The sequence below is a fragment of the Arvicola amphibius genome, chromosome X, assembly GCF_903992535.2.
Source record: "Arvicola amphibius chromosome X, mArvAmp1.2, whole genome shotgun sequence".
Classification (NCBI taxonomy): domain Eukaryota; kingdom Metazoa; phylum Chordata; class Mammalia; order Rodentia; family Cricetidae; genus Arvicola; species Arvicola amphibius.
The window spans coordinates 30,148,571-30,170,708 of record NC_052065.1 but is presented as its reverse complement, the minus strand read 5'-3'; the positions used below and the strand labels follow the sequence as shown (position 1 = coordinate 30,170,708).

Here is a 22,138-nt window from a genome sequence, read left to right as displayed (position 1 = left end):
AGAATGCCTATATCATTTGTCAGGGTTACAATGTTAGAGGAACTTAGAGGTACTGTGAATTTTATTGTCAATTTTTGTTACCAGGATTGTTTCTCTCTGTGTCTCTGTCTCTTTCTCTTTCTTTCTCTTTCCCTCTCTGTAACTTTAGACTGCAAAAGCCTTTATGTAGTAATAAAGTGCAGATGTTTTATATTCCTTCCAAGACAATTAGTTTCCTATTTGAAAGTGTAAAAACTTGTTAGCTATCACAGATTAATCTGAAGGACATGAAACACATTGGCACAACAGAGAGCAAGGTAGATGGGGACTCTGATTTTTTGCAGTCTCCCCCAGAATCTAAGTCAAGCCATGTTCTGCAGTTCCAAACTGGAAGCACAAATGCTAATGATGCTGCATGTCACTCATTTGTAGGTCTTTAAAATAATTTCAGACATGGTCTCACTGTGAGGCTGGACTTGAACTTGTGCACTGTCTGCCTTAGTCTTCAGATCACTGAGATTGCAGGCTTACCACCAGACCTGGCAAAGTGCAATCTTTATGCAATTTCATATTATTATATGTGTATTTCTATTATTTGTGTCTTAAGGGACTATATGGACTATTTCTGAAAGAGCCAAATAATGATTTTTGTGAAATATTAATTGACCCTGCACATAAAAGTCAAATTTCATTAACCCTGCAGGAGTCCACAGTGATGATAAGCTTGCTTTGAAATCCGTTTCAGAAGCCAAACATCTGTTCAAAAGGAAACCTGATTGTGTGCTGGTTCCTAATATTTAGACAGAGAGCAGAATACTTTCATATAATTTCTAAGGATTGCTATATCATGTTATTATATTTCTAAGGATTGCTATATAATGTTATTATATTTTTAATCTTCCTTTTTTTGGACCAAGAATGGTGGCTAAGAGGTGAGGTTTTTGGGTTCAACTCTGGTTCTACCATTTACTGATTATGTAACCTATTTGGTTGTTGAAATTGAGGATAAAAATAGTTATCCCCCTTGTGTTGAAGACAAAATAGGCTTTGTAGAAAGCATTGAACACAAAAGTAAGTGCTCCATATTTTAGGTGGTAGCTGATAGTATGAATCCCTTAAAAATATTATTATATTATATTCAGAAACTGCTTCATGTTTAGTCAGGGACAACTATCTTGTCTAGTGTTTTGGGGGGTAAAAATTGCTGATAATTTATGAAGGTTTTAAAACAGGAATTATTGAACATAGACATTTTCCGGCCTTCCCAAAGAATGTACTATTTCTCATATTTTGCTTCAGTGACAAATGTTTTAAAGCTTCCAAACCCAAAACAGAATGAAACCCAGGAGAATAATACATTTTGAGCCAGGAAACTTAGGAGATTTAGCATTTGCCTATTGTTTAAGTAGTCAATTCCCTGTCTCTTTATCTGTGATCACTCTGGCATCTCTTGACAGGTACTCCTTCTTCACCATCTTAATGACATCCTGACTGGACTCTGACTGCTAAATTCAATGATGCCCTAAGCCATCCTCATTTGTTCCAGTTAAATCAATTTTTGTATTTTTAATTTTCCCTTTTTGTCAGCTGATGCCTAACAGATGTTTCAAATGTTCCCTCAAGCATCCTGAACATAAATTTTAAAAAGGGGAATCAAAAAACATACTTACATATTGCTTAATAATGTTTTTGTCATTTGTGCATAATTATAATGTAAAAAAGGTAGAGAGAGCTCGATTTCATGGTTTGTTTTAATAATTGTCTATGCTTCTCGTCAGATATTATTGAGCAGCTGTATTCATTAAAAGACAGGGGTACCCTTTGTGGAATCGCATATGCGAGTATCTGGAAGTCAGGCTGTATTTCTTTCCTGGCTCTTTTCTTTAAGCCTCAGCATGCTGCTGAGCTCTACATGAACTTGCTGGTAACTATTGCTGCGTATTTGATATCGTGGAGTGATGATTGATAAGAAAAAGGACCTCAGATTGTCTGCAATTTTGAATTTTAGTAAAAAATAGTTATAGTTTTTTCCTGTTATGGGGGTAAAATTGAGAAACTGGAGTTAGAACTTCAAGCCCTGCATTCCTAAAACTGAGTCCTGAGATGCTTCTGTGCTACAGGTGTGACTGCTCACAGTGTGGACTCTGGGAACTTACTCTGCCACCAACTGGAAGCATTGAGCCTGCCTCTGGGGAAAGGGATGGAAAGAGACATTACGACAAACAATGAAATGTTGATCCAATCTCTCTGGAAAATGGGTTTTCTCTGTGAAAATCACTCTTTGGCTCTTTATGCTTCTGCACTGAGACTCAGATTATGTCCAATGGATTCTTACCAGCCCACAACACTCAAGTGTGTCTTCAAAAACACATTGGTCCTGATAAAGTGAAAAAGATGCTTAGAAGTGGGGATTCTCACTGTAGTGCACATTGAGAGATGTCACCAGAGATGAGACTGCAGTGTACATTGAGAGATGTCACCAGAGATGAGACTGTAGTGCACATTGAGAGATGTCACCAGAGATGAGACTGCAGTGCACATTGAGAGATGTCACCAGAGATGAGACTGCAGTGCACATTGAGAGATGTCACCAGAGATGGGACTGCAGTGCACATTGAGAGATGTCACCAGAGATGGGACTGACCTTGAGTCAGACACAGATGCTAGAAAGGAACTGCTTTTTCACTTACTTTCAATGTAGGCCCAGACAGAAAAAGAGGCTAGCGAGCTGAGTGGTGGTACCAGTACATCTTTAGTCCCAGCACTCGGTAGGCAGAGGCAGGCGGATCTCTGTGAGTTCGAGGACAACCTGGTCTACAAGTGCTACTTCCAGAACAGCTAGGACTGTTACACAGAGAAGCCCTGTCTCAAAAAAATACAAAAACAACAACAACAACAAAAAGAGGCTATCAAAGAACTTTAGCTCACTAGCCTGTTGGAATGTATTTATTAAAACAATGTACTATTAGTCTCCCTTTTTTTCTTTTTAATGCAACTGGGGTACTAAACCACACTCCCAGCATGAATTGATACAAGGAAACATGACCATAGCTTTTTGGTAGCAAGCATTAGGTGTGCTGTGGTAGTGGGGCCTAACATCACATAGTCATTGTTTATGAAAGAGAAACTGTTTCATGTATCTGTGAGGTACAGTAGCATTTTAGCATTTCTTTGATTTTGTTTCGTCCTGTGAAGAAAGAAGTAAATTCTATTTACTGTAAGAGCATCTGTTCTTGGGGTCAGCTCTTGCTGTATTCTCTGAGTGCATGTATTTCATATTTTTATATTTGGCAATGCTATGTAGAGAAACCTTGGGTTTCCCACGTGCCAAGCAAATGACCTACTTTTGAATCACAGCTATAGCCCGAGTGGTTTTAAAGGCGTGGGACCTTGTTTGTTTTCTACTGAGAGACAGAATGGGGATGGATTCGGGCAGGAGGGTGACTGGAGAGGATCTGGGGGAAGTCGAGTGAGAGGAAAACATATCTGGACATATTATGTGAGAAAAAAATCTATTTTCAATAAGAGAGAAAAACGTTCCTTTCAAAAGTCACCTCATACACAAAAATGAGCATAGGGATTTACAAGCTATGTCTGGGATGCATTAGGCAAGCAACTATACATGGGCACTCAATAAATAATTTTGACTGAATGAACAATAAAAGTACATGGATTGGAGCCATTTCATCAGACATGATCAAGCATATTTGATCAGGTATATCTGAGCAGTGATCAGGCATATCTGAAATTAAGATGTATATAGGGTCAGTTTTTATGACTGTAGCTTTGAAATATTTTATGAACTTTGGAAACTCCAATTTCTCAGTAAAGCCTCGGCCCACTCATGGCTGCTGAAGGCTTGTTCTCTCCCACATTATTGCTTCTCAGAGTCAAACTAAAAATGGAGTACGTAGCTAGAATTGGACTTTTTTGGCTCCAGCATATGAATGTTCTTGATTGTGCTCCTGCATTAGGTTGTCTGACCTATAATTTTGTTGTTAAAATAGGGATATTATTGGCATAGTATCATGGAATGTTTATTCAGATAGTCACTGATAACAAAGTGTATTTTATTCTTTCTAGAAGTATCATGTGGTTTCATAGATGGAGACTGGAGGCCACTACAGAGAATTCCATCTATGCCTTAAGTTGTGTAGTAGAGCTTGTGTGATCATGACTGTTCTTGTTGGCCAGTACCACGAAGCACGTGTCTGCATTCTTGAAGCAGATTTCTTCATAATGTTTTCTTATACATTTCCCCAGGTATGGCAGCAGCCAAACTTCTACATGACTCTGGCCTCAGTGTGGTGGTTCTGGAAGCACGGAATCGTGTGGGAGGCAGGACTTACACAATTAGGGTAAGACACTAAGGATCAGAATGAGAAACATGGTCTGAAGCATGAGTTGCGGTTTTTCTTTTTCTTTCCTTCTTTTTGATTTTTGAGACAGGGTTTCTCTGTGTAATAGTCCAGGATGTTCCAAAACTCACTTTGTAGACCAGGCTGGCCTCTAATTCACTGAGATCTGCCTGCCTCTGCCTCCCAAGTGCTGGAATTAAAGGCATGCACCACCACCGCCCACCCCTGAATTGTGTTTTTAGACTTTTGTATTCCATGAAAGTCTTTGTTACCGATTTTCTAAGAGGGGGTAACATGACTCCAGAATTTTCCTTATAATGCCTCTCTTTTTCTTTATCATCATCATCATCATCATGAGTGCTAAGAATGTTCCGTCTAGGAACTTGCACATGCTAAGCACATGAGTTGCCTAATCTTCTCTTAATTTATCTCTCTTTCAACTCTTTCTTCCTTCTCTCTGTTTCAGTCTTCTCAGTTCATAATTAACATTGTAGACCTAGGAATGGGAAGGAGGAAAATAAATAGGTAGACTGGATTATAGCAGTAGCAAGAACACTATCAGAAGTCTGGACTTCCGAATTCTAATTTGGAGGCTCCTCTAGAACTAACACAGTCATTTCAACTATACAAACTAAATTCAGGGGTGCATGGGGAGTCTCATTTTAGTTAATTATTCATTTATCTATTTTAATTAATTTTGTTTTTAAACATCAAATTGTAATTATGCTACATTTATGGAGTACAACGTGACACATATACAATGTGGGTGATTAAATCAAGTTCATTAACCGTTATCTCGCTCACTGGACATTTTTGTGGCAACATACTTGAAATCTACTCTTAGGTTTTTTGAAATATACAATGCATTATTATCAACAAGGGCCACCTTACTATGCATTACAGCTCAAAACTTACTCCTCCTATCTAGCTGAAGCTTGTATGCTTTTGGCAGTCACTCTTCATTCCCTCTGTTCCTAACATTCACACCCATAAAACCTCTAGTACACACCATAGTATTCTTTACTTTTATAAGTTTAACTCTTTTTAGATTCCACATATAAGCAAGATTATATAACACTTACCTTTCTCTGATTTATTTCACTTAGCATAATGTTCATCAGATGCATGTATGTTGTGCTAAATGACAGAATTCTCCTCTTTGTAAAATGTGGATAGTGTTCCATTGTGTGTATCTATAGTATGTTTTATTTGTCCATAGAGAATAATATTTTTTATGGTGACAAATGACTCCTCTGGGGGAGCAGGGACTAGACAGAAAATGATTAAATCAACACAGACAAGCCACGCCACTACTAATGTCACTGACTCATAAGTTTGGCTGAGGTGTAGTTGAAGATATTGGGCTCTATTGTGAGTGATGGGTTCTGACATCCCTTGCCTTTTCAGTGATCAATTTTCTTTTAAATTAAAGATTGATTTAATAATTAAGTCATGTGAATCAGGCAAAGAAGAGTTGAGAACAGAACTCAGTTTTCTACAGATGCAGTTCAAACGGATCTATAACCTGTTTGATGTTAATTACTTGTTTCAGAAATGTTTAATTTAGAAATGTTATTTCAAGCAGTCATCTTTGTTTACATCTCATGAAACAACAGAATAAAAATGTTAAATATGTGGACCTTGGAGGATCTTATGTTGGACCAACCCAGAATCGTATCCTACGGTTGGCCAAGGAGCTCGGATTGGAGACCTATAAAGTGAATGAAGTTGAGCGTCTGATCCACCATGTAAAGGTAAGCCTAAAACAGGCACAGAAGGTTTTCAGCCCATCTCAGAATACATTCATAATGATCAAAGATAAATTAGGTGGCAATTCTAAATCTAGTTAGGAAAGCTGTTGACAAAATCATACTTCCATTTAGTAAACTATATTACAAATTCAGTAGAAAAATATTTGTGATTCGCTTATTAAATGTCTCTATTTAAATACTTGTGGCACTTGCATGTTATGTAAAAATCTGTTTATAGTTTTGAAATGTTTCCCTAGACTTTCTATTACAAACACTGTTTGTAATATGACTCCTCAAATATTTTGATATGTTTTCCATTGCATCCTACATGACAGTTAAAGTTATTCTTCTCTGAAAATTGATGTAAAAGTGGCTCGATAATCAAAGCCCACCCATGTCATGGAATCTCTATCAACTCCCCTCCCAAGATTTACCTGAATAGGTTGTGTCTCTCTTTCTTTCCTAGGATCATTTGTGACTCATTTTCTCCTCCTCCATACCTATACTTATTCACCTTTCATCGCCTACAGGCCTCTTCTTCTTTTTCTCTGTGCCAGCCATGGTTAACATTTACCTCATCATATTAAGTTCCTTGAGTTCTTCAGAGAATCTCTGTGTAGCACACATTGCTGAGGGTTTGACGAATGAACCACTTTTGATAAACAGAAAAGCTGGCAGACAAAAGAGTCCCTGAGGATTTCTCACTGACCACACCTTTCTGTGGATTCTAGTTCTCCCATCAGGACTCTTCTTGTCTCACACCTCCCCATTCCCCCATTTTTCCATAATCCTCACTTTATTCCCAAAGCCATTGATAATTTAGGCTAAGCAAAGAGTCATCTATTCTAGGCATCACTGTGGAGTCCTACCACAAAAGAACTGCTAGAAGGTTTTATTTATAGTCTTTTTTTTTTACCTGAAGGCCAATTGGGTGATAGTATTTTCTTTTTTTCCCCTCATTTTTTTATTAAAAATTTCTATCTCCTCCCCTCCTACTCCCCTTCCCCTCCCCTCCTTTCCACCCATACCCCCCACTCCCTCCCTCTCCAGGCCAAAGAACCATCAGGGTTCCCTTCACTATGTTAAGTCCAAGGTCCTCCCAACTCCCCCTAAGTCCAGGAAGGTGAGCAACCAAACTGACAAGGCTCACAGTGAGCCCATCCATGCCGTAGAGTCTAAGCCCATTGCCATTGTCCTTGGTTTCTCAGTCCTCCTCCACCGTCAGCCACATTCAGAGAGTCCGGTTTTGTCACATGTTCCATCAGTTCCAATCCAACTGGACTTGGTGATCTCCCGTTAGTTCTGTCCCACCGTCTCAATGGGTGAACGCACCCCTCATGGTCCTGACTTCCTTGCTCATGATCTCCCTCCTTTTGCTCCTCATCAGGACTTTATTTAAGATGGTTTAATTATGTAGCCAAGCCTTGACCAGGACTCAAGGCCCATCTGTTTCTACCTCTAGAGTATTGAGATTAAAACTGTGAGCCACTCCAACTGCTCTGGTGGAAGGAAGCCATAGAAACTTATTGCCGCAGGAAAACATCACTCCCTCAGAAAAATGGAAGAAAGAGGAGCTAAGAGAGTAGATTGGAAGTAGAGCATATATGCTAAGCATGTATGATAGTATGTTTGCAAACACATGCTTAACATGTATGAGAGTCTAGGTTTGTGGGAACAAGCTAAGCATTTATGAAGCCCTAGGTGCAAGAGCACTAGCTAAGCTTGTATGAGGAGGCCCTAGCTTTGGTCCCCATGACCATCCAAAGTTAAATCCAAACAACAAAATAAAGAAACTACTAACAGTTTTGATTTGTATAACAATTTAATGGCCTTACATTTGTGTGATATGATTAAGAAGCACAAATAGCAGACCAGACATTATAAATCATTTAGTAATATAGATATGAAGCAGCTATTTGATTTGGCGTAATGGAGAATTAAATGATTGCCTTTCAAAAGACCTTGTTTTCTAAGCCTTTTCTTTTTATCAATATGAAAGAGTCACGGAAAGGCGCAATGGTGATAGTGTGACTTGCTTACCAAGGCTGTCCTCAGTAAACTTCCTGTGTTAGCTTCTTTGATTTTTAAATGTGTTGTCAAATTGACCATTTAAAAAAAAAGTGTTCCTTATTCTGCCTACATGACTTGCAGTACTGAGTCACTGCAGCACCAAGATCTAGTAGGTTTCTGCAGACAAAGGAGACGATGGCAGCGCACTCTGGCTGTTCTCTTTGCACTTTGCAGGTGTTCCTGCCTCGGAGCTGTGTCTAGGAGGCTTTGTTTCATTCTGGCAATCTTAAAGCTGTAAGATTCTTTCTTGCTTAAGAAAGAATGCTTCCAGTTATCAACAGTGGACATGATGTGGCCCTTTAAATCATTTTATTTTACAGCGGATGCCGAATGTGCTTCCTTCTTAAACTATTCTATTAACCTGTGCTCAGTTAAGAAAATATAAATAATGAAGCAGTGTCCACGACTTAATACAGGGTGAATATATATGCCAATGTACTCTTTATAAAATTTAAAGTGACTGTGCTGTTTTTTGTTATTGCACAAGTAAGGCATGCCTGCTGTAAGAAATAGTTAGACAATATAAGTAGAGCAAAACACTTTACAAAGAAATCCTCGATTATCTTTTCTTGAAAATAAAATCACTCTCAAATATTCTAAGGCTTCCTCGATTTTCATAGTCCAGGACTGCTGTTGTCTGACCTCTGCTGGAGGAAATGGGAAATATCTGTGAATTTTATAAAGTCACATGCATATGCATAAATATATGCTTGGTATAACAACTTTATCTCTAGTTAATTCTCACTCGTGTGAGCAAAACTGAGCCAACAATGACACTGGAGGTCTGCAATGTGGATGATGTGCCACACTGGGCGCTCAGTAGCTATGTCCAGTGAAGACCTTCATGCTAAGAAAATAGTGAAGTCATTGGTCCCAAACTAAACTTGTTCCCTATTTTGCACCATTCTTGTCCTTGGCCACGTGACACTTTTCATATTTTTTAACCCATAAAAAAGTTTCTGATTGGCTTGTCTATTTCTGAGATTCTTACCAGCACTTGCCAACCAGTGGTTCAGAACCCCATCTCTTCTCTTAGGAAATTCAACTTTGGCGGTTTGAACATTGGCCTCTATTTCCTACTTTAATAATTATTGCCTCTGAGCACAAACTGCAGTTTATGGAAATATATAATATTTTCCCTCATATATTTTGTGGACTTTAATGCATTTCTTAACTGGAACCCTAAGATGGATCCAATAGTATGCTGTTTGCTGTGTCATCAGATCCTCTGAGTTAGCTTGCCACAGGAATGTTTTCATTTGTTTTTAATTTCTTGCATGAGTGTTAATGTCAGATTGTTTATGTTCTTGCTGTCTCCATAATAGGGACCCATAACCCCTGGTGCAATGAACAGGCCTATATGACATCTAGATCCATTCCCTCTAAACTGTGTGTAGCTAAGGATGAACATTCCTTTAGTGTTACTATAGATCTGTTTTATGTTGTCAAAATGTGATTTTGCCAAAGATAGCTTTGTGATGAAAGAAATAATACCAAAGTTATGACATCTAATTATCAGTGAGAAAATTGATCACTTCGGCTCAAATTTATATAATTTACAACATTTTTACATACAGTATGCCATAATGAAACCCATTATTTGTACAATTAATATATGCTAACAAAAATTAATAAAGTTAGTGATGCGGCCATTAGTCTTTAGCAATTATTTTTAGGAATCCACTTATATTTTGGTGTTACTTTCTTATGGTATCATTTAGAAGATAGCTATCTAGATGGCTTGGAAATGATCATTTCCCTTTTAAAAGAAAAAATATAATAGAACACTTTTTATGAAACTGCTGTATTTTGGGCTTTTGCCCCATCCTCTGTCATTGTGTATGCATAAATAGGTGATTGTTTTGTTGTTTGGTTATTGTTCTTCTGAATTCCTACTTTGGAGATTTTGGAGAGAATTCTGAGGCTATCAGTAAAAGAAACTTCTCTGTTTCAGAAGCTTACATATATATGAGAATTGAAACTAAATATAAGTACTTATGGAACCATCTTAGGACTTAAGGCTCATCTAACAAGTTATTGGTTAATGCAAAGGTGTAATGTGACTTAACACTGAAAGCAAAGGTTCATAGTGATACTTATTTCTAGCCTTCCATTATAGAGAGAAACTCAGCAAAAAAGGCATTTCAGTCTTGACCTGCTTGCCTGTGGATAGAAGCGAAGTTTATTGTCAAAGTCCTTTCCGTGTTGCTATGGTCAGCTTCATTCTGCAGAAGCATGTGACTGAAGAGACGTCTCACTATTAGATTATCCATTTGTTACTGTTATAACTGCTGTTGCCTAAACAAACTGGGAAGAGGGAACACTTGGCACCACTCCTCAGTCTTGTTGACAACTCTGAAATCCACTACCCAGTGCATCTGGTGGTGGTGACTCCTACCTTTAATCCGAGCACTCAGGAGGCAGAGGCAGGTGGATATCTGTGAGTTTGAGACCAGCCTAGTCTACAGAGCGAGCTTCATGACAGCCAGGGCTACACAGAGAAATCCTATCTTGAAAAACTTATTAAAAAAAAGAAAAAGAAAACCTGGTGCATGAAAATCACATAAAGACAGCAAGGTCTCCCTCTGCAATAATTCCATTTTAGTGAACTCCCTCAATTGTCTCTTGGTATTGGAGTAGAAAATACTAAAAAATAAAGTATCCAAATGATAGTTGCATCTAACAAATGAAAATTATGCTGTTATGCAAGATGCCAAAGGAGAAAATCAATTAATAGTCTTATCTAGATGCAATGTCTATGAACCACAACAATGACCAGAATGGCAAGATATCCCAAAAGGTACAATAATGACACTTATATTTGGAAGGTAAGCAACAGCTGTCTAATTGGATTTAAGGCCTTGTCCATAAGTGAAAGAATGACTAACACTGTATACTTAGCCACTACTCTTGGCTGCTGACCCCATGGACTTAGCAGAGATTCTACTACCACCATGTTCCTAAACCACTATAAATTCTAAGAGCATTCTAAACACTAATCCTTATGGCCACCGATACTTTTAGCTCTCTCCCATCATCAAAGAAGTTTCTTTTTGCAACAGGTGAAGACCACTGCAGAAACCTCAAACTGGTCAAAATGCATTAATCAGCTAGCTGGGGAAGTCCAGGCCCAATTACTATATCTACACCACAATTTTTCTACTTATGGCTCAAGAAACATCATGGAAGAGGGGTGGAAAGATAAGATTCGGGCGACCAGGATGTCTGCTTTGAGATACAGAGAAGCTGTATCCATGCCAAATCTCAACCGTATGATTGTCTAAAGGAGGTCTGAAAAGTGACAGTACCGACTGGCATGCTAATGTGGTCAGGGGAAATCTGGCAACTAGATGGAGAGCTACAGGCAGGGAAAGCCTGCTGAGGAGGGGGAAGCAGTCTTCTCTAGGGATAATCCCTGGTAGGTTGTCAAATCCCAATCAAGCCACTCCTTCAAACTTCCCATGAGAACATTAGTTCATAATCTTTGAAAACTGATGGTGAGGTAATTTTAAGGTTCCTAAACTGTTGACATCTAAAGCTATTCCACTGCCAAGAGCAAGTGCACTAGCAAGTTAAGCAGATAATCCCCACCAATCTTTTCAGCAGTTTCTGGGAGAACTTCAAGTAGCAAAGTACTTGATCTGTTTTTAAAATTAGCCTGGCAACAGGTTTCTTTTTCATCCACACCTTTGTTTGTATATTTTGATTGGAGACAAGTTCTCATTATGCATCACAGACTGATCTCAAACTCACCATCTTCCTGCCTCAAGCGCCTGGGCTGTTGGGGTTATAGGCAAGGGCCACCAGATCCACCTTCCAGCAACACTTCTCCCAGTGTTTTGCCTCTTTCTCTGCCTTTTAATCCAATGGTTCCTGATTTCTGGCTGTTTGAAAGTTTTGCACTAACAGTGCTCTATTTCAAAATATTACCAATTGTGATGGGCGAAGAAGGGAGGAAGGAATGGAAAGAGGAGGGGAGAAGGGGAAGGGTGCCGAGAACTTGAAGGAACAGGATAGTTGAGATGGAGGAAGGAAAGAGATATTTTGATTGAAGGAGCCATTATGGGGCTACCAAGAAACCTGGCACTAGAGAAATTCCCAGGAATCCACAAGGATGACGCCGGTTAAGACCCTAAGCAATGGAGGAAAGGGTGCCTGAAATGGTCTTGCCCAGTAGTCAGATTGATGAATATGTTAAATGTCACCATAGAATCTTCATCTAGCAACTGATGGAAACAGAGGCAGAGACCTGCAGTGGAGCACTGGGCTGAGCTCCCAAAATCCAGTTCAAGAGAGAGAAGAGGGAGAATATAAGCAAAGAGGTCAAGACCATGATGGGTTCAACCACAGAAACAGTTTACCTGAGCTAATGAGAGCTCGCCAACTCCAGCCAGACAGGGAAGGAACAAGCATAGGACCAAATTAGACCCTCTGAATGTGGGTGACAGTTGTATGACTGGGGCAGATTGCGGGACCACTGGCAGTGGCACCAGGATTTATCCCTACTGCATGTACTGGCTTTTTGGGAACCCATCCTCTTTGGATGGATACCTTGCTCAGCCTAGATATAGTAGGAAGGGCCTTGGACCTTCCCCAAAGCGATGTGCCCTACCCTCTCTGAAGATTGGTTTGGGGGTGGGGGGATAGGTGGATAGAATGGGAAGAGGGGAGAGAGTGAGAACTGGAATTGGTATGCTAAATGAAAAAAACATTGCTTGTTTTCTTTTTTAAAAAATAAAATAAGGGGAAAAAACAAAATATTACCAATTTATGATTCAAAGTTGGCTCCAGGAAAAGCTCAACCGTGGTAAGATTGGTGTCAATACATTCAATAAACTTAAATATGAAGAAAGACAATAATTGACTATTGTAACCCAGAACATAATTGGCATTAAAAGCCTTAATATTGTTAAAAATGTGTGGTTAACAGTCATAAAATCAGGAAGGTGAGAAGAAAAATGCCTTTAATCTTTCATAGGATGATATCCATGTACACCAATGCTTAACTTGTACTTCATAAAAACAAGTCTCTCCGTGAATTTCATGATCTTTTTACTTAACCCTTCTGTGGCAATTACAAAATATGTATTTAGGCTCATCCCTTCCTTTGGTTTAGTTCAGTTTTTGTCTCTTCCTTTAAGTTCAAAGGCTTGTATGTCATTTAAGGTTGTAACCTTAAATGTAACCTTAAATTGAATTTAATTCTCAAGTTAATTATGTGTCCTTTCTTTCCTGCCTTCTTCCTTTCTTTATTTCGTCTTTCATTTCTCTCCCTTAATCACCCATTTGTCTATCTTGATATAGCAATCATCTATCTATTCCCTTACTCATATTTCTATTTTGTAGAGACTTGTTGTAAAGAAGCCTACAGTGCCATACACTGAATTGTACAGTGTTTTTCAAACATAAATTTTGTTATATGAGGGGCTATGTTCCTTTCTTTTTGTATCACTCATTCTTTTCTACAAAGACCTCCTGTCATGTTTATTTTTAAAAATATATTAGACACACAGGCATTAGTGAGCTCAAGACTTGTGAAAAGAAGTTGAGCTGCTGTTTCCAGCAGAGCTTTGTGCCTCTCTACTGTCTAGGCAGTAGCCTCCTGGGTTACATAGTTATTAACAATAACCAAGCTCCTTCTAACCAGACTTAGTGCTTACATAGTCTAGATCCCAAAGCATCTGCTTTAAAGCAGAATCCCAAAGGCTCTTATCTTGGTATTACTAAACTATAGATTTTTCCCAATATCTCGCCCTCTCCCTCTCCCCCCTCTCCATCTCATGTGTTTTCTCCCCCTGACATTGTCACTATCATTAATTACCACAAATGAACTTCTGTGTCACCTTGCTATGTTATTTGCACTTTTGTGCCATTATTTTTCCATCTGAAAAGATATAATACTACTAGGTTTTAAAGAGAATGCATTTTGAGAGAAAACACTAAGTAATACTGTCACAACCAAAGCTACTGTGATACCCTGAAGATTTTATGAACATTTTAATATGTAAGACAATTTGGTTTTCTTTGGAAAATTCACTTTAAAAATATTTATTTTTTATATGTGTGTGCATGTGCGTGCACATGCGTGTGAATGCAGATGCCCATAGACTCCAGAAGAGGACATCAAATCTTCCAGAGTTACCAGTGGTTGTCAGCTGCCTATTTAAGGTGTTGGAAACTAAATAACTCTGTGAGAGCCATGTGTTATCTTAACTTCTGAGTCATCTCTCCAGCCTGGAAAACACACTTTTCTAATTCTTGCCATCAAGTATGAGGCACCAGGTAGAACCAAGATTTTCAAATTCCTTTTGGAAGAAAAACAGGCCCTAAAAATATTTTTGTAAGCTTCTTGGATGCTGAACTGGGAATTGACGCTTTGAATTCAGTCTTCCTTCCTCTGTTTGTTTCTTGAGCTATGAGGAGTCTAGGAGATGAGCATTTGGCTGCAGGTGAACTCACATGCCCATGCTAAAGTGATCATAGAAAAGAAGCAAAATGCCCCTTTCTGGTTGTGCTTAACTCTAAATTTCTTTCCATTTTGCTCTAATTTCTTTAGATTAGAATAGAATTTGGTTATGATTAGCTACGTTGCAAACCTTTCCTGAGGTTGCCAGGGCCAGTCATTGCCAATGTTCTTATTCTCGTGGAGCTGAGTTCAGGGTACTGAAATACATTCATTTCACTTTCTTTTTGTCATATATAGAATTTGAAATCTCATTTCAAATAGCTCAAAACTGTCTTGTCCAGTCTAAATAAAATCTATTCATATAAGCAATTTCAAGTTTCCTAGAAGTCACAATAACAGATGAAAAGGATTAAAAGTAGATTTTAATAATACATCTTACAAGGGCTAGAGAGGTGGTTTAGTGGTTAAGAGCACTGGCTTCTCTTCCAGAAGACCCAGGCTCGATTTTCAGCACCTACATGGTGGCTCACAGCTATCTGTAACTCTCTTTCCATGGGATCTGAATTATTCTTCCGTTGTCTGTCAACACCAGGCAAGAGTGTGTTAGAAAGACATAAATGAAGGCAATACACCAGTACATATAAAATTTTTATGTTTTTTTAAAAAAATTTTTATTTAAATCACTGCTTGGCCCATTTGCTCTAGCTTCTTATTGGCTAACTCTTACATCTTAATTTAACCCATCTCCATTAATCTGTGCATCACCACCAGGTCGTGGTCTATCAGCAAAGTTTCAGCACATCTGTCCCTGGCAGAGGCTCCATAGCTTCTCCTAACTCCACCCTTCTTTCTCCCAGCATTCTGTTTAGTTTTCCCCACCTATCTCTGTTCCCCTATAGCTCTGCTATAGGCCCAAAGCAGTTTCTTTATTCATTAGTGGTAATCATGGCATACAGAAGGGAATCTCACAAGACTCTGGAAGCTGTTCTTTGACCTTCATACATGCACTGTGTCTTGCTCCTGCTCCCTGTTTCTGCCTCTCCCCCCACCCCACATAATAGAACAATAATAACAAAGCAATGGAAGTTATTAGCAGCCCACATGGGATCAAATGGTATACTTCTCAAATGGGATGGAAAGTTGGCTTTGAGAAAGAAAGAACATAAATCCCATCATGGATCTAGCATGTCTCCTAATAAAACATATTGAGAACAGGTTATCATTTAGTTCTCTGCTTCATTTACTAATAGGCACCTAAAATTTAAAACATTTCAATGGCATTAGAATAAACCAGATGTAAGAAATGCAATATGGAAATGCTCTAAAAGCTTATTTTCAAAAGAGCTATGGATACAGCTCATGCGGTCGAGTCCTTTGTCTAGCATGCATTAAGTCCTGGGTTTGATCCCCATAACAATGCAAACCCAACATATGGAAGCTTCCGCAATTCTAACATATGGAAGCAGGAAAGTCATCCTCAGGTACACAGGGGTCTGAGGCTACATAAAACCCTGCCTCAAACACAAAAATACTATTTTCATTAAGTTTAGTCACGTAAATGAACCCCAAAAATGCAAATCAATAAACTGTATGCCTTCTGGGTCTCATTATTAGTAAATATTTTTTTAAAATTTTTGATATACAATTACAACATTTCTCCCTTCCCTTTACTTCCTTCAAACCCTCGCATAAGTCATCCCTACTCTCCATCAAACTCATGGTCTCTTTTTCATTAATTGTTATTGCACTAAGTATTAAAAATAATAATACATCATATTACATCCAATATATCTAAAATGTATCTATTTATAATCTCAACCTTTTAATGTAATCAATATAAATAATCATTAATGCTACATTTTGCATTCTATTTTGTAACAACCTTTGTAAAAACCAATGTTTAGTCAGTTTATAATATGTACTATTTGAATTAATCACACACCACATGTTCAATTCACTTTTTTATTTTTATTTTTATTTTATTTTATTTTATTTTTTTTTGGTTTTTCGAGACAGGGTTTTCCTGTAGTTTCTAGAGCCTGTCCTGGAACTAGCTCTTGTAGACCAGGCTGGCCTCGAACTCAGAGATCTGCCTGCCTCTGCCTCCCGAGTGCTGGGATTAAAGGCATGCGCCACCACCGCCCGGCTCTCCACTTTTTTTAAATTTCTTTTTTCGAGCCACGGTTTCTCTGTAGCTTTGGGGCCTGTCCCAGAACTAGCTCTTGTAGACCAGGCTGGCCTCGAACTCACAGAGATCCATCTGCCTCTGCCTCCCAAGTGCTGGGATTAAAGGCCTGTGCTGCAACTGCCCGGCCCACATATTTTTTTTAATTTTTTGCGTTTTTTTTTGTTTTTTCTCATTTTTTATTAAAAATTTCCATCTCCTCCCCTTCTCCTACCCCTTCCCTCCCCTCCCTTCCACCCATACCCCCACTCCCTCCCTCTCCAAGCCAAAGAACCAACAGGGTTCCCTTCACTATGTTAAGTCCAAGGTCCTCCCAACTCCCCCTAAGTCCAGGAAGGTGAGCAACCAAACTGACAAGGCTCACTGTGAGCCCGTCCGTGCTGTAGAGTTCAAGCTCATCACCGTTGTCCTTGGTTTCTCAGTCCTCCTCCACCGTCAGCCACATTCAGAGAGTCTGGTTTGGTCCCCTGTTCCATCAGTCCCATTCCAACTGGACTTGGTGGTCTCCCATTAGATCTGTCCCACCGTCTCAATGGGTGAACGCACCCCTCACGGTCCTGACTTCCTTGCTCATGATCTCCCTCCTTTTGCTCCTCATCAGGACCTTGGGAGCTCAGTCCGGTGCTCCTATGTGGGGTTCTGTCATTTTCTCCATCCAATGCCTGGTGAAGGTTCTATGGTGATATGCAAGATACTCATGAGTATGGCAATAGGATCTGGACATTTCTGGCACCCTCTCCTCAGCTGCCCAAGGAACTAGCTGGGGGCGTCTTCCTGGACACCTGGGAACCCCTCTAGAGTCAAGTCTCTGCCAACCCTAGAATGGCTCCCTTAATTAAGATATATAATTCCTTGTTCCCATATCCACCCTTCCTATATCCCAACCATCCGATTCCCCCAAGCTCTTCCCATCCTCCACTTCACACGTATTTTTTTAAAGCATTCCTAATCCATCTTTAACATGAGAAAGAAAGTCAGGACCATGAGCGAACCTCCAGCTGGCGACAGATGGGGAAGGTGACTGAGCCCCACATTGGAGCACTGGACTGAGCTCCCAAGGTCCTGATGAGGAGCAGAAGGAGCGAGAACATGAGGGAGAAAGTCAAGAACGAGAGGGGTGCGTTCACTCATGGAGACAGTGGGACAGAACTAATGGGAGATCACCAACTCCAGTTGGAATGGGACTGATGGATCATGCGACCAAACCCGTCTCTCTGAATGTGGCCAACAGCGGGGGCTGACTGAGAAGCAAAGGACAATGGCGCTGGGCTCTGATTCTTCTGCTTGGACTGGCTCTGTGGGAGCCTTCTCAGCTTGGTCGATCACCTTCCTGGACCTGGGGGGAGTTGGGAGGACCTTGGACTTAGCATAGAGTGGGGAACCCTGATGGCTCCTTGGCCTTGAGAGGGAGGGAGGGGAGGTATGGGTGGAGGGGAGGGGAGGGAAGGGGGAGAAGGAGGGGAGGGAAGGGGGAGGAGGAGGGGAGGGAGGGGGGAGGAGGAGGGGAGGAGATGGAAATTTTTAAATATAAAAAAAATAAACCATGAGAAAAAAAATCAAGGCATCACTATAAATCTTAGTTCTCACAACATAGGTCTTATATTACATCACAAATTAACTTTACTTATGCTGCAGCTGCAAACATCTGGCTTCACAATGAACTCGTAATTAAATCCAAATGAAATTCCTTGTATTCCTGTTGCTTCCTAAGGGCAGATTAGCATCCATTCACTTTGAGAATACTCTCCTGTATGTAAAGATTATGGCATGTCCCTATGACTTTGGTACATGTAAGTAAGTTGAAACTTAATGAAGGTGAAGTAACCAGAAAGATGGCTATAAATGAAGGTATTGACTGGTTCCCCAAACCTTGAAGGACTCAAGAAATTGAAGAGAAAACCTTTATGGTGAGCGTAAATGGCTTTCACATAGGGCCAATATCCTTATGTGTGTGATAGTTTATTCCTGACTGTGACCAACTCAGGAAAAAACAAAACAGGCCCAAAGTGCTATCCATGCTGATTGTCTTAAATATGGCCTGGGAGAAGGCCAATAAGAAGAGAGTTTTAGAGAAGGTGAGGCTCTTGTCACTTTCTCCCACAGCATGCATGTTGTTTGCACAGTCCTGGGTGAAACTGCTGCCCAGAGACATAGGTGTGTGTACTGCTGACCTTCACTGCTTCCTCCTTTTCGAAGTTGGCAAATGTTAAGGGAAGATGACCAGGACACCTTGCCCTGTGCAAACTAGAAAAAAAGCACAATTCCTAGCCACCTGTAATATAGGCTACTGGGTAAAAAGAAATGTGTATTTAACAGTTGATAAAGATTCTGTTCAAAATTGAATTTAATACACACAATAACTGATGTATTTTGAGGTTTTAATATTTATAATGCACCATTCTAAGCATTGCATATGCCTTAAATCACTAATATTTAAAGGTCTGATCATTATTATCAACCATCCTTTTCAATGAGGGTGTTGAGGTACAAAACATTTATGTGATCTAGTTTAGTCTCCAAGCTTAAATAAGTGCTAGAATGGGGATTCAGCCAGGATATTACAGAGTTCAGGGCTTTTGTCCCCTAAGGCTTCATGTATTAGAGACTTAGTCTCCAGTTGTGTGATGTCAAGAGATAGTGGAACCTTTAAGGGATTGTGCCTAGTACGAAACTTATCATTAAGCTATGGAAAAGCTTCTTTTTGAAGTGATTACAGTAGTTCTCATGGGAACCTGTTTAGTTCTCTTTGAATACTGGTTGCTCTAAAAGAGCAGCACTGGGGCCAGAGAGTTTGCTCAGCAAGTAATGCCAAGCCTGACTGTGTTGAGTTCCCTCTCCACGACAAACAAGGTAGGATTAAATCTGCTCCTGCAAATTGACCTCCACAGACCTGCCATTGTGGTCTTGTGTGTGTGTGTGTCACACACACACACACACACACTGACATTATAATATTGGACCAAAACTGGCTCCTTTCCTACTCCCTTTGCCTTCCTTTCTCTCCCTGTGATTTTTCCTTCTTCCATGCACTCTTGCCATGACTCCATCTGTCATATGACATTGTCATTTCAGGAGTCATGGCAGGTGGCTCAGCAGAAATGAGAAAACGTTAGCACAATATTCCTGACTATCCAAAACAGTATGATAAACCAAACTCTTATTATTCATAAAATACCCCCAGGTATTTTATTATAGCAACAAAAAACACACTAACACAATAGTAAGCCACCACATTCCATTCCTAATTCAGGAACTTAGTATTAAAGCTGCTCATTCCATTGAGACTGCTGGTACTCTGTGTCAGATGAGATAAACCTAGGAGTAGATAAATATACATGTATCATACATTTGTATTTCTATTACATAGTATAAACACACAATTAGAGGTTAGAGGAAGGATTGTTTTTACATATATTGTTCTTCATTCAGAAGGGAGTTGATAAAAGCATCTATTTAAGAGAACTATGTGAAGTAGGTGTTTTTGGCTGTTGAAGAGTGCCACTGTGATACTGAATGGCATTGAGCCTTTGGAATAGGGAGGATGTAGGTCCATCTACGGTCAGGATGCTGCTTCTATTTTGGAGACCAGGTATTTTTCCCTGCTTAGATTCAGACCTTTTATCTAGAGTCCTGTTGACATCTTGTCTGTGTATCCAGGCTGGACTAAACTTTCTTTATGGAGCTCTGGAAGAAAAACCAGTTAAAAAAGAATAAAATGATTAGATTCAATATTTATCATAACCTTAAAGTGCCTAAACATTGTGTGTTTTCCTATCAACTTGCTGTCTACGCTCCATTCTAGCCATTCTTGCTATTAGCTTTAAACAGGATTTTGTAGGGTTGTGCAGTCTGACCTCCAAATTGATAATCCCCTTGCTTATAATCTGGGATTGCAGGCATGGACTACTGCTTCTAGCCTGTCATTGTAGTTAAGCTGTGGCCTTAAATTTTATTCTATTATTCACTCATTTTTGAAAGATTAATGTTTATTTGTATATTCATTTTGGATTTTTGAGACAGAATTTCCTGGAATTCACTATCTAAACCAGGCTGGCCTCAAACTCATAGATTTTTGTCAATGATGTGTTAAGGACATGCACCACCACACCTAGCACAAGATTAATATTTATCTTTAATTATGCGTGCAGGCATGTACATGTATATACATGTATTCATATGAGTATAAATGCTCATGAAAACCCCAAAAGAGTGTTTGATCCACCAGAGCTGGAGTTCTAGATAGTTGTGAGTCATCCAGTGTTGATGCTGAAAACCAAACTTTGGTCCTTTGTGAGATCAGCACGTGCTCTTAAATGCTGGTCCAAATCTCTGGCCACTATTTGTTCATTTTAAACACAGAGTTTTACTAAATAGCCCAGGATGGCATTTGATTTGCTATGTAGCCCATAGTGGTCCCAGATTTATAATCTCTTGCCTCATCCTACAAGTGTTGAGATTAAGGTGTGCAACACCATGCCCAGCTTCATTCTGCCTTCTTGTGTGCTGGTATATTCCCATCTCCTGGATTTTGAACTCTGAAGCTGAGTAAAGGAGGCTGTCCAGTCTTGGTCCTATGGAGGAGGATATGACAGCCACATGTCTCCTTCCCTTTGAATCTGGGAGGACTCTGTTACTGCTAGAAGGTCCTGACAAAAGTCATACTGTTTCAATTTGGGCACGAGCCTTAGAAAAGTGGAAGGTGGCTCCACTTCTCTCCAGAATACTCACTCTTAGAGCTTTGAGTTATATAGATCATGAGAAAAATGCAAATAGTCTGAAGGTGCCAAGCTAGGGAGGCTTCATGTAGGCATCCTAATTATCTGTTCCAGTTAAATACAGCCTTTGAGTTTTCCCTATCATGGTAGTAGAGTCAGGAATGAAGCTATCCTGTATGCCCAAGCTGAGCCAGCCTTCAAAAGACTCTAGCCACACCACTATCTACACAGCTTCATGAGCAGCAACCAGACAGCTGTGCCCAGTTAACCCACATAGAAACTGGGAGAAATAATTAAATTGAGGTTGTAAAGCCAGTTAATTGTGGAGTTATTTCTCTAAGCAGAAATAGATTACCCCAATGCACTTGTTACTTCCTCCACTTGGAAAGGCTTTCCCTGGTCATCCTAAGGAGGATCCTCTTCTAACTTAGCTTGTATTTTCTATCTTCAAGTTATCCCTTGAGGATATATATTATATATAAAGTTCCACCACAGTTTCGGGTGTTGAAGGCTTGTCTCCCAATTGATGATACTATTTTGGCAGGTTGTGGAAAACTTAGGAGGTGGAGTCTAGGGGAAGGAAGCAATTCTCTAGGGGTGTGAAAGATAAACTTTGCTATCCCACCCCCACTTCTTGGACAACAGAGGATGAACAGTTTTCTTTTATAATGATG

The 22,138-nt window shown here is 39.6% G+C and overlaps 1 protein-coding gene across 1 annotated transcript in view; it reads left to right on the top strand.

The window, feature by feature from the left end:
- Window positions 1-22,138, top strand: part of Maob (monoamine oxidase B) — a 109,116-nt gene that overhangs the window by 41,199 nt on the left and 45,779 nt on the right. The window contains exons 2-3 of the mRNA XM_038315967.1: window positions 4,243-4,337; window positions 5,954-6,091. Coding sequence (XP_038171895.1) covers window positions 4,243-4,337; window positions 5,954-6,091 — 233 coding nt within the window. The remainder of the gene's footprint in view (window positions 1-4,242; window positions 4,338-5,953; window positions 6,092-22,138) is intronic.